The sequence below is a fragment of the Hipposideros armiger genome, unplaced genomic scaffold, assembly GCF_001890085.2.
Source record: "Hipposideros armiger isolate ML-2016 unplaced genomic scaffold, ASM189008v1 scaffold_501, whole genome shotgun sequence".
Taxonomy (NCBI): Eukaryota; Metazoa; Chordata; class Mammalia; order Chiroptera; family Hipposideridae; genus Hipposideros; species Hipposideros armiger.
In genome coordinates, this window is record NW_017731851.1 from 1,259,496 (window position 1) to 1,272,537 (window position 13,042).

The following is a 13,042-nucleotide window of genomic DNA, read 5'->3' on the forward strand; positions in this document are numbered from 1 at the left end:
ATGAGGCACTGGTCATGGCTGACGCTGGGATAGTGTGGACTTCGTCCATCCCAGGGCACTGTCACTGGGTGCATATTCCAGCAGAGCCTTCCTGTGTTGCCCATATTTTACTTTTTATCTCCAGGCAAAATCCTACCCCCAAACCTAATTCCAGAGTCTGAAACATTTTGAGGTAAAGGGAACCAATGAGCCCATTTTGATCAAACCTCTAGTATTTCAGGGGAGAAAAGTGATGGAGAAGGGGTTAGGTGACTTGAGAAGGTTACACAGCAGGCTAGTGGTCACCCACTCATTCTTTCACTCAGGCTCACTCATTCAGCACGCGCTCACTGAGTTCCCATTCTGCAAGGATGAGGATAGTTACTGGGGATACAGAGAGAATAAGGTGAGTTTTAGGCTTCCCAAGGAGCTCACCGGCTAACTGGAAATGCAGGTGTATAAACAGCAGTAAGTGTTAGAATAGATATTGTGAAACCAGAGCACAGAAGAAGGGGGTTTAAGAATAGCTAGTAAAGGGCCGGCCAAGTGGCTCAGTTGGTTAAGAGCTCTTGGGAGCACCAGCTCTGAGCAGCAGGGCCGTGTTTGGGATCCCACATTAAGGGCCAGTGGCGCTGCGCCCTCTACAGCTAAGATGATGAACAACAGCTCGACCTGGGGCTGGGCTGCTGTGAGTCACTGGCAACAGCGTAAGCTGCAGCAGGGCTGCAGTGGGCTGCCATGAGCTACGTGAGTGGCTGGCAGCCAGCGTGAGAGGCTGGCAGCCGGCAAGAGCTGCTGTGAGCCGCAGAGAGCAGCCGACCAATGACTAGTGACCGATTGCCTCACCCGGGAAGAGCACAATGATCATACCAACATGGGCCAGGGAAGCGACGTCCTCCACAACTAGACTGAAGAACAAAAGGACAGCAATTTGTCTGTTCCCCTTCCCCCAATTCCCCAGCACTGTTCCCCATCCCCTAATTCCCCAAAAATCTTTAAAATAAATAATAATAATAGCTAGTAAAAATAGCTAGTATTTATTGTTTACTGTGTGTCAGACACTCTTCTAAGTACTTTACATGTATTAATTCTTTTAATCCCACAACCACCATATATGGTAGGAACTTTTTTTTTTTTGATCTGCACTTTACAAATGAGGAAATAGAAGCACAGAGTGGAGAATTAACTTGCTAGAGGTCACACAGTTAGCTACGTGGCCTTGCTGAGATTTGAACCTACAGCTTATGCTTAACCATTTACCTGTTAGCTCTTTGTTGAGTAGGGAAGAAGCAGAGGTCAGGTCAAAGAAAGGAGGGTTTATAAACAATTTAAGGAAGCAAGTCCAGGCGTTTACAGGGCTGGAGATGGTGGGTGGGGTGAGGGATGAACCAGAGAACGGTACCACTGTACCACTTCCATCGTCTAATAATCCCCTAGATGGGGAAAGATGCAATTTCCTTCTGAGCTGTGCTCAGACACTAGGCAGAAAGGACCAGGAGGAGTATCCAGTCTGATGGGAAAGAACAAAATTCCATGTTCGATGAGGATGATCAATTAGAGAGCTGTCAGCCACATGTGGCTATTTAAATGTAAAGTAATTAAAATGAAATTACATTTGTAAATTAAGGTCTTAAGCTGCATCAGCCCTATTTCAAGTGCCGACCTGCCACATGTGACTAGTGGCTACCACAGCGGACAGCACAGAGGGAAAGCATTGCCACCGTGGAGGAAGGTTCTACTGGACGTGGCTGTTAAAGAGCCACTGAGCTGAACAGAGACCGAGACCAAGATACAGCTCAGGAGGCAGGTGCGTAAGGCTGGGACGCAGGGTGAGCACAGGCGCAGAGGAAGCGTGAGCAGCATCTCCAAGCGCGGAAGCTCTGGGCTCCCTCCTAAGTTCTGGGGTTTTGCTGGTCCGGGATGCATTAGCTCATCACTACATAAAGTCACAGCCCAGTGACCCTGGCCCCATGATAGGCCTCAGCCCTAACGCCAGTAGCACAGCAACTAGAGATCCAAACGTCACGTCTCTGAGACACTGGAAAGAAATTTCCCCTAAATTCCTGCCCTTATCTCCATCTCAATTTTATTGCCAACTGGAAGTCATGACAGGCGTTTCCAGGACTTGAGTTTTATGAGCTGAAGAGAAAGCAGAGGGGAAACTGAACAATCAATGCTGCTGCCACCTCCTGCCCCCCCCCGTGGGGTTTGGAAGGGAGTGGAGTGGGGCAGCCAGACCTGACTCCAAGGGCCTCGCCAGGAGCCCACAGCAGCCAAGGCCTGGGTACTGCGGGCGCCATGCTCCAAGGGCCCTGACACACAGCCCCAGGCTTACCCCTCAGTTCCCCTTGTCTAGTTTCGGTGAAAACCTCAAGGTCTGAGAAGCCGGAAAAGCAGGTGTGGGCTTCTTCACTGTTGTAAGAGAACCAGTTTGAAAATCCCCTTCAACAAAGCCAGCCCCCACCAGGCAGGCAGGGTCCCCTGTCCCTCCTCTGGGCTGAGCCGGCACCCTGTGTAGACCTTTATCTCAGGACTGACACAGACCCTGAAATTCTCTTGTTTATGCCTGGTCTCCCATGGAGCCTGGGGGAAGGTACAGACCTGGCCAGAAGACGCGGGAGGGTGTCTGCGCTCTCACTGCTGCTTACCCTGCATTCTCACTGAGTTCATCCCACTAGGAAGCCACACACCCAGGATGCTAGGCCAGTAGCCTGTAAGCCCCCAAACTAGAGCAGTGGTTTTCACCCCTGAGCCTGTCAGAATCACCTGGAGGACTGGTTAAAACAGAAATTGCTGGTTGGTCTGGGGTGGGGCCTGAGAATTTGCATTGTGAACAAGCTCCCAGTCCTTGCAGATGCTACTGGTCTTGGACTCTGAAAACCACTGAACTGGAGGGAGTAGTTTGGATTAGGAATGAGAGGACCTGGATTCTGCTGCAATTCTGACAATTTCTAGCTCAATAGCCTCATGCAAATCACTCAGTCACTAGCCGCCTCAGTTTCCTCATCTGTTTGACCCATCTCAGGATTCATGTGAAAAACACACAGCTAAGAGATGTGAAAGTCATGTGTTAGTGGTAAAAATGCTCTGAATAAACATAAGAGAGTATGAGAATGGATGAAATAGATATGGGGGGGTGGTGACAGGAGTCACAGGTCAGACTGTGCAAGGCGGACAGAGGAAGGAGTGCGCCTGGCACGGAGCAAAAATGGTGCAAGAAATCAGAGGTCTGCTCTGCATGCTGCCGTCATCAGGCTCCGTAAACTGGGAGTTACCTCAGCACACTCAGGCTCTTTGCACTGCTGGCTGCTCTGCCTGGAACTCTCACAGTTATTTCCATGGTCACCTTCTCTTCAGTCAGGACTACTCAAAGACCATCTCCTCAGGAAGGCCTTTCCTGACCACCTCATTTTAAATTTCCCCTATCCCACAACCCCCAGTCCCTCCCAAACTCCTGAGCCTCCTAGAGTTTCCTCACAGCATCTCAACCTGGAAACTCATCGTTTCCTTTGCCTACTTTGTCATCTCCTGTAGCCCCCACTGGATGTAAGCTCCTAGAGTCAGGGGTTTGCTCGTGTTGTTCACACTGTGATATTTAATGAATACGTGCAGAAGCCTCAGTTTCCGTAACTAGAAGAGGAGACTGAGCCATGTGATCTGTAAGTTCCTCCTAGTCATAAAAATCGGAGCTATTCCAACTCAGAATCCTATGAGGGGAACACTCATCATCTCAAGTGACCCCCAAGGTATTTTTCTAAATATGTGGCATGAATCATGGATTCTGAATGTGAAAGCAAGAAGGAAGAAAAGCCCAGGTGTTCCTTGCCTTTCTCAGGCCCATGCTTGCCCGTCCCCTTCGGGGACCACTGACCAAGGACATGCACCTACCTGCTCTGGTCGGACTTGAGAGTTGACCAGAAGGTAGACAACTGAGTCAGACAGGCCAATGTTTTTCATGAGAAATAGTGTCAGTGTTTCTTCATCTTTTAGGACATCCAGGATTCGTATTCCTTTTCCTGTATATGAATGAGAAAAAAATCAGGGTGTTGAAGAGGAAGTAGGGCAAAAAAGTGAAAACAACTAAAATGGATTGGAAACATTTCTAAGTTGACTCTCAGAAGAAGGTTCTGTTCTTGGGTTCCCTAGGAGCACCTGGAGGTCGGAGGTCCTGCCAATAGGCTGCCACCAATAGTCACAACATTTACTGCTGACGCAGTTGGGTAAAATGTAATGAGAAGGCACTGCAGGTGGAAAAAGTTAGCTCAGGGAGGGGATAGGGTTGTCAGATACTTTGTGTGATTGGTCTAGGACAGTGGCTCTCAAGGAGATGGGGGTGAGGAACTAGAGCAGGGAAATTTTGTCCCCCTGGGAATATTTGGAAACATCTGGAGACATTTGGTTGTCACAACTGCGAAGGTGCTGGTTGGTAAAGACCAGGGATGCTGCTAACCAACCCACAATGCACAGGACAACAGCCTCCCCCCACAAAACAAAAACAAACAAACAAACAAACAAACAAACAAACAACCCAAAGAACTACCTGGTCCAAAATGCCAATAGTTTCAAGTTTGACAATTGTTAGTCTAGGATTAGAGGAAACACGTGCTCTATCCACAATGCACTTGTCATGGGGTATAGAATCCTTCTTCGTGTTTTTGTCATCTCGATTAAGGCTCAAAGCTCAAGGTACTGACATGGACTAAGAGAGATGAGGCTGTTTAGGGCAAGAAAAGCTTCAAGTGGGAAAGAGGGGGCAGCCTGTTGCCGGGCTTGCAATCTCTTCGCTGATCATCCCAGTCAGAGTCTCGAGTTCTACTCAAAACCTGCTAGAAGCAGAATTTCTTTACGGGAAGCATAAAGGACTGCTAGCAGTTTAGGTAACCTTGGGGCAAGTGCAAGCACTTTCCACATCTACCTCTGAGGATTGTTGTAGGGGTGACGGGATACAAGGAATACAAAGTGCTTAGCTCTCAGGCCTGCAAAGAGTGAGGACCCAATACATACTTGTTCTGACGGCACTGATGTTATTCTTACCCCTCCCCGGGGAGTCACCCCCGGGCCATCCACCTCCTCTGCTTGCTTCCAGGACCAGCACTGTTACAGTTCATGAGGCCAGAGAAGAAGGTCAGGCCCAGATGTTTATGAAACCATTTCAACATTAAGGGAAAGCATTTGGGTTGCATGAAAATGCCTACCTCTACATCCCAACTTCTCCTGGAGCCTTTTGTGTATCGCTTAGTTCTTCTTTAACTAAATTGAATCGTCAAATGCCCCTGATCCTTCTCCTCCCTCCCCAAATTCTTCCCTCACCGGGCAGCCCAGAGGCCCAGCCCCCCTGAGGGCTTAGCAGCTGTCCCTTCCCTTTGCAGGTTGTGCCTCTCCCTGTACAGTGCCTTGTCCAGATTGATGTTACTGCTAATTTCCTCTTGAAAGGGGGAAAGGGATCAACCACAGGCCTAGCCATGTAGCTAGAGCAGGGGCAACCTGTCCTGACGTCCACTGCACAGCCGCCTCTCTCTCCAGTATGGGTCCTTCAGAGTCACGCAATGGGGTAGCACAGGGTCACTACCCTTTGCATAGGAAAAGCCCAAAGGCCTTAGGGGAATCTGACATAGGAAGGAGCCCAAGGGACGGGGAGGGTTCTGAGAGAGGCTGCTCTATTTGATTCTTGCCTTCCCTCCTTTTCAATAATGTAAATCCTGCCATCTTCCAAGCTCAGCTTCTGCTCCCTCTCGTCCTTCCCCTGGGGCACCAGCTCAGTTGTTGTTCCTCCCAATCACTTCTTTATATACAGCATTATATTGTATACTCTAGCCTCCAGCAACGCCACACACACACACACACACACACACACACACACACACACACGTCTCTTGGGAGTAGAGCCTATGAATTCTACTTTTATTCATATCCCTTTTCATACCTAGCAATCAATCCTGGGCACACAGATATAAGCCCTTGAAGTCACCTCTTTCTGACACCCAAGGTCTCTAATGGAACCAGGGCCTCCATAAATGGAATGGCAGGAGGCACCCAATAAATACCTGCTGTCTTGACCTGAGAGTCAGGACCCCATTTGACTGTTTATCTTTTTGTTATTCTTTAACTCCCTCACCTGACCTTGGATACAAATACCTTGCTGGGGACAGGGACAAAATGAGGGAGACAGGGAGCTATCTTGCCCTGGTGTTGCACACTATCCTGCCCAGGTGATTGGGCCGCTGTGACCCCAGGCAGAAGGGGCAGGAGTGCTCCGATTCCACACACCTGCGGAGGGATGGGGGCCACCCTGTAGGGAGAGCGTGGGGCCCAAAATGGAAGAGGTGGCTGATACCAGACAGAGGCTTCGCTAGACTCTCAAGGGAGAAACGTGAACTGGGGGCCTGAGGAAAGAAAAATAAGTTTAGTTTAAAATGTGGTTCTTCTTGTTCTCTTCCCCGGGAAGATTAGAGGCTGGGGGAGGGAGCTGCTGAGGCCCATGGAGCTGAGAGGAATTGAGGCGGGAGGGAAGCCAGGAGAATGCGTGAGGCTTATGGGAAGAAGATGTTTAAAGACGACTGAGAGACCGGCAGAGCTTGCTTGTGGGTGAGAGGGGAGGGGGCTTCAAGTCTGTTTGTGACCATTAATCCTCCCCTGTTGAGAATGTTGTACGACAGGTTTGCCAGAAAGGCAACTGCTGCCTGGTCTACCATCAGCATACTTTCCCAGGTGACTGGGGAACTGACAGGCAAAAGTGCACACCAGTGACAGCCACCTGCCTCACTTCCAATGACTTAGCCATCCACTGTAGCTTTGGGCTGAGGATTCCATGTTCACAGCCAGCAATGTCCCCAGATGACACTGGGACAGAGTTTGAAATGAGTCTGCAGTGCTGACAGTGGACTTCAGTCCCCAGCCTGGGATTACTTCGTAGACTGTGTCCCAAACTTTATTTGGGGATGGTCCCATGTCCCTTCTGATGGCCATGAAGATCAGGGTTTCTGCATAGTCTCTAGTCCCATCCCGCAAATTCTTTTGGGAGCCTTAGCTCGCCTTCTCTGAACTGGTCTCCTCAGACTTCAGATGTCATTTAGGGATTTTTTTCCCTCAGGGCCTGAAGGCCTGCAAAAGGAACCACCTGTGTGCCAGTTCACTACTCATCCTGCTTTGGGCTTAAGAAGTAGTGATTTTGGTTCTCGTATACACACTGTAGAGACCACAGGGAAATTGTGGTTTGAAGTGACTTCCTTTACACTTCCTCCCAGCTGGACTCCATCTGATGATCAAACACCAAAATAAAATTTCTGCTAGATGAACAGGGTAGGCAATCACTCCAGGGGTTGGACAGCCATGTTCTCCTCTGCTGTTCCTTAGGTAAAAAATGCTTTATCTTTTTCCCCTTACTATTAAAATGCTACTTGAGCTAAGTAAACTCTTCTATCCAAAGCAGCAAAGAATGTATTGTTTGCAATTTGGTTTTACTGCATAAAATATACACTTTATTATTTTTGAAACAATTAGAATGTGATGAGGTAACCTTAACATCCCATCTGAACTCCTGGTCTTTATTGCTCCAATGGGTTGAGAAGGGAGAAGGTGGCCAATGTGAGGAGGATCATATCTCCTTACAGAGCTTTCCCCTGTGGACTCCCCTGAGCTCTTGAAGCTCCACTGGCCCTTTCCTCAACTGGGGGTGGTCACTGTTCACTCAGTCCTTCCACCCCTGCCCTGGCAGCAGGGCAGGCACATAGTCTGACGTGTCTCTGTGTCCCCAGGGACTAGCACAGTGCCTGGCTCAGTAGGCGCTTGCCAAACACCTGCTGAATATTGACTACGCTGTACAGGTGAGGCTCCCTGGGCTGATCGGTACCATTCTCCCGTCTTCCTTGTTTAAACCCCTAAGTAGGAGCTGTTCTATCCAGCCCCTCTAGTCCCCTTGGTAGGCCCCTTCCTTATCCCCGTCATCCTCTAAGTCCACCGCCAAGAGTCAATACCCCCCACCCCCACCCTAGGAGCAGACATCTCCCACCTCCAAACTGCTACCATCACAGACTCGGAGTCCCCTCCTCCCATGAACAATCTCCCCCACACCAGCAGACTTTTCTCTACCCCTGGACTGCAGTGATCCCAGGGTTCCAGGCAGGCTTTGCTCCCTCTGAGCCACTCATTTGCCCCTCCCAGGAGATGGGTTCCAGCTGGTGCCCAGGCGGCTATCGTGCCTAGTCCTTCTGGCCATCTGCAGAGGAGCCTACTGGGCATATGACAACAACACAACACCCACTTGTGCTTTAAGATGAGATGTCAGAGTGGTTACTGGGATTGGGTTTGTTTGTTTCTTGTGTTTCCCCTGGGGAGGAGAGACACCGAGGTTCCTCCCCACTGTTCCTGACCCCAGGCAGCTGCCCTACCCACACAACCTCAGGGTCCATGTGACCCATCCAGCTGGGCCTCTCACTTCCTTTGCTTCTTCATCAACTAAACACTTACCTCCTCTCCACTTCAGTCACCATGTCTACACCCCGGGGCTTGTCCTTGCCCTTTCTGTCTGCCTTTGAAATCCTGAATTCACACACTTCACTTTCTTTCCAAAACTGTCAATCCTTCCATCATGCTCATTTTCTTAGTCCTTAAACAGGGTCACAGAACCCCCTAAGACCTCCATTCCCCTGCTCCTCCATTTCTCCTGGGCCATTTCAGTACTTCTGGCTTCTCGTCCGTCCTTACGCATCCTGGACCTGATGTGTGTAATCCAATTGCCTCCCTCAACCCCCTTGCCTCCTGGCCCTTTTGTGGCACCTTCCCACATACCCCCGGGCCTGCATCCCCCCACTCTGCACCTGCTCTGCCTCAGGGCCTGGGATACTGAATAAACCTGAAAGAAATCAAACGATTGTACCTATTTATGTCGTGATAAACAGATGCTCTCTGACCTCCCTGAGTCCTTAGTGCTACTTGGCATTGCTTGTGCATGTTCCTGGTTAGCTCGCTCTCTAGGGCTCTGTGAAAGCTGTCTCACACATTTACCTTACTCCGTAAAACCCTCCTCCCCTACTTCCAGCACTTAACCCAGCCTCACACTTCCCAGAGCACAAGCTCTCCTGGCATGCCCCGTTCTGTCTCTGGCCTTACCTAGGGTGAGGGTAAGACCTTCCTAACTTTCTACCTTCTAGACTGACAGGAAGAGGAGTCCTCACCAAGGCTAGCCTCACACCACCTCTTGATCCCTTCCCTTCCTGCCTCCTCCAGGCTCTTTTCTCACCAAATCTCCCCGCTCTGTACCGTATCTTCAGTCTCTCTGATGTATGAAGCAGGTGAGAGGTAAGTGATGGCTGAGAACATCGAAGCCCACCTTACCTTCAATTCTGTTAGGATGAGTCCGGAGGGTGTCCATGACAAGAGACAAGGTGCGGAGTTCTGTCCAAACACGGCCAAGGTGCTGGCTCTCTGGGGCATCCACGAAGAGCTCTTGAAAATCTCGATATACCCTTGCCAAGCTGGAAGAAAGACAATGCCTCATCAATAAAGACATAGGGGGCTGTCATTTTCTTCTGCTTCATCATCATCATCCCACCTTGTGCGATTTTCTAAGATACCACCTGCTTTCTCTAGCTACTACATAATGTATTCTTACAATACTGCCGAGGCAAAAGGAGAAAGATATTTTTACTTCCTTGTACATATAAAATAACAAACAGGAGTGGTAAACAATTTGCTCAGTATTCCAACTTTGGCATGGCCAGGTCACCTCTCAACTCCATTCTCTAAGTGTCTGCTGTCCAGAGAAGCCTTAAACAGGTTGGTATTAGTAGATATGACTAGAGGTTCTTCCCAACCATCGCCAGCTTTACTGAGACCTGCCCTTCCAGCCATTCATAGGGGTAGGTTCTGACAGCCATACTTAATCCACAAATTCCTCCCTGCACGTGTACACACACCCACCTCTGCCAAGGCTGATTGGACAAAGAGAATGAAGCCAGGCCAACCAGATTTGTTCCCAGGAATTTAAATGATATTCAAGGATGCTCTTCTGATTGTCCAAGCCAAGGTGCTGTGAACTAGGCAGCCAGCACCAGACTGGGCATTGAGAAGCAGGGGACACTACTCCACGGAGAGAGGCAAATGGAGTGGATGTGCAGAGAGAGGCAGAGAGGGTGGACCTTCAGGCCAGATGGCAGAGAACAGCTCCTGACAGTTCTGCAGTTCTTGTCCTGCTCCTCCTGAGACCTGCCTTGCTGCCGTTGGCTTTGTGAAAAGGTATAGTTTCCAAATCATATATTTCACTCTGGGGCTTAAGCTTATTTAAATGGGCTTTTGTGCCTTGCAAGCAAAAGACACTTGAATAAGCCAATGTTTCACCTGTAATATGGATGTGTGAAACATGAAACCCAGGTTTCTTGGTTCAAATGCTGAGTATAACTGGAGTCTGAAGCCCCCCCCCTTCCCTAACTCTCACCCCTCAATCTACAGACACTGCCAGTGCTGGTCCTACCAAAGCTCCATCTAGCCTCCACAGAGATGTCTCCAAGGCTCCCCAGATTTCACCGTGCGACCTATGGGATCGCTCTAGATGGGTAGCTTAGATTTCTTGAATCTAAGAGATTCAAGCTGAAAGTGTAGATTGTAAGTTAAAGCCTTCAGGGAGTGTTTGCAGCCATGGGAGCTCAGCTAAAATGTCACCTCCCTGACTTTCCCAGGAAGACAGGTGTTCCCTCTACTACCTTCCTATAATCCAGGGGTCAGTAAACAGTTACATATTATAGGCTTGTGGGCTATCTAGTCTCTGTCACAATTACTCAGCTATGCCATTGTATGGCTAAAACAGCCACAGTTTGTTTCCAGTGGAGAAGGCTATCTCTGAGCATTAGGCTGACTTACTAAATTTTCTCTTTTTTTTTCAGCTGAAATTCAGTTTTATCCTGGAATTATATCCAGAGCTCCTCTAAGAAAAAATTGGAGTAACCAAATACCTTAGTTTTCATCTGACTTGGTGTTTATACAAGTAATGTGAAGTCTGCTCTCCACCAAGTCCTTGTGGGTGACCCGTGGGTGTATGTTTCACAAGCCCAAGCTCAGCCCAGTGGGTGAAGGACAACACTGTCCTCATCCCTGAGCCTCTGTCTATAGGACATGTTCTGCTCTGAAAGAAAATTTCAAAGGTAGACTCTCTTCCTATAAGACTAGGCTTGAAATTCGACCCCAGGCCAGTCAGTGGTCATTAACTTGGAGTCTACAAGTCCCCTGACATCAATATAATGGAGTGTGTGTGTGTGTGTGTGTGTGTGTGTGTTCAGTTTTATCAGCTTCTTGGAATGGTCTTCACCCCCACAGGTTAAGAACCACTGCTCTCCAGCCACGTCCTAAGGTTTTGTTGCCCAAGGGGACTGATGGTTCCTGTGAGAGAAAATTTGGAATTTGTTCTTTACTCCCAGGAAGAAAACTTCACCTTGTAAACCTGATTTCATTCACCCTCGAAATATTTTCTGCCATTTTTCTTAGCCTTTAGATGACCAAGAAGGCTTTTAAAGGAACAGAGATCTGTCAGGGTTGACTGGGGTGGAGTGATGTAAGACAATAGAAGGGGGACTGAGTTTTTCTCGGTCGGTGACTCCACCCAAGTAGATGGATGACCTGAAGGCAGTGGACACATCTCAGCAGAATGCAGCCATCAGACTTCAGGTCACATCTTAGAAATATAAGGACCAAGAAGTCGTGTCATGTGGTCTTAGTTTGAAACTCTCTCCCCAAGAGCCAATAGAAGGCTCCACAGAGAGGAAGCACACCCTGCTCCTATGATCTTAAGGGTTCAGCAAGCCACCGAAACATTCATCCAGCATTACATGCTCTGTGTGCCTGTGAGCTTCAACATATGACAAGAATAAAGGGGTGTACAACTTCCTCCCCCTTTTGGTGGGAATCTTAACGCTTACATGGAGTTGTTATAGTTGGACACAATTCCAGGAGATTCTCCCGGGGTGGGACTTTGAAAACAAGGATTGTTCACATTGCAGAAAATTCCCTGGAGCCACGGCAACATTCCTGCTGAGGGCATCGCCTTGTTGGGAAAATGGCCTTTAAGACAGGAAATGAAGACAAGGAGTTAGTCATCTAGACCAAGCAGGACACAGGCCCTAGGAGCTGGGGCCTCTGCAGGAAGAAGCCTGTAACTCTGGTGCTTTCCTTCATTTGTCAACATTTAAGAAGCAGGAGCATCTAATATATGTCAATTCCCTGCACTGAGTGCTAGAGACAGAGCCTCTTCTCTCAAGCTCACAGTGTACTGGGTGGGGGGGGGGGGGCAGACAAATGTTCTGATAGAGGCATAGATGGAAGTACAGAAGAAGAACAGAGTGAGAGCACATCATTTTATGGTCAGAGAGACGAAGGGATGTTAGCTCAAGAAGCCTCCATGAGTTGCTGACACTTGAGGAGAAGCGGTTCACCTATTCCTTCAACAACACCTACCCCCAAACAGGCAAGAAAGTTGCAGGTTATAGGCTCTTGGGGGCAGGGGGGGGTGGGGGGAGGGGGAAAAGAAGCAAGAATTTGATGGACAGGAGGACAGGAAGCTGACTCAGAACTTGGGGCTTAGAACTCATGAAGAAAAGGGTGAGGAGCAAGAATAGGGGACTGGGCAGCTTTGTATAACTCCTGAGGTCTCCACATCAGCTTCCTAGAGGAAGAAGATGTTACCCTGCCCACAAACCAGATAAAGATTTTCCCAGAGGGCTATAGTATAAACGAGGTACTCACATGCTCACTCTAAGTCCCAGGACAACTCTGGGGTCCAAAAAAACCCAACATTTTATTAAGTGTGATTGTATAGCAGCCCTTCTCGTCTTTCTCTAGCACCATGTATAACATATCCCTAAATTGGTCTCCAAAATATTTCACAGTTATCATCTATACTCTGCTCCCTTTAAAACTAGTAACAGCTTGGGCCGGCCGAGTGGCGCGATGGTTGAGAACTGGCTTGGGACGCCAGAGGGCCCCGGTTCTGATCCCACATATGAGGGCCAGTGACACTGCCCTCCACAGCTAAGATGCTGAACAACAGCTCAACCTGGAGCTGGGCTGCTGTGAGTCG

General features: G+C 49.0%; 1 protein-coding gene across 1 annotated transcript in view; it reads right to left on the bottom strand.

Moving 5' to 3' along the window:
* Nucleotides 1-13,042, bottom strand: part of ABCA4 (ATP binding cassette subfamily A member 4) — a 131,783-nt gene that overhangs the window by 109,490 nt on the left and 9,251 nt on the right. The window contains exons 3-5 of the mRNA XM_019667548.1: nt 11,886-12,027; nt 9,313-9,452; nt 3,868-3,995 (exon numbers count right to left, since the gene is read on the bottom strand). Of these exons, the coding sequence (XP_019523093.1) occupies nt 3,868-3,995; nt 9,313-9,452; nt 11,886-12,027 (410 nt within the window). The remainder of the gene's footprint in view (nt 1-3,867; nt 3,996-9,312; nt 9,453-11,885; nt 12,028-13,042) is intronic.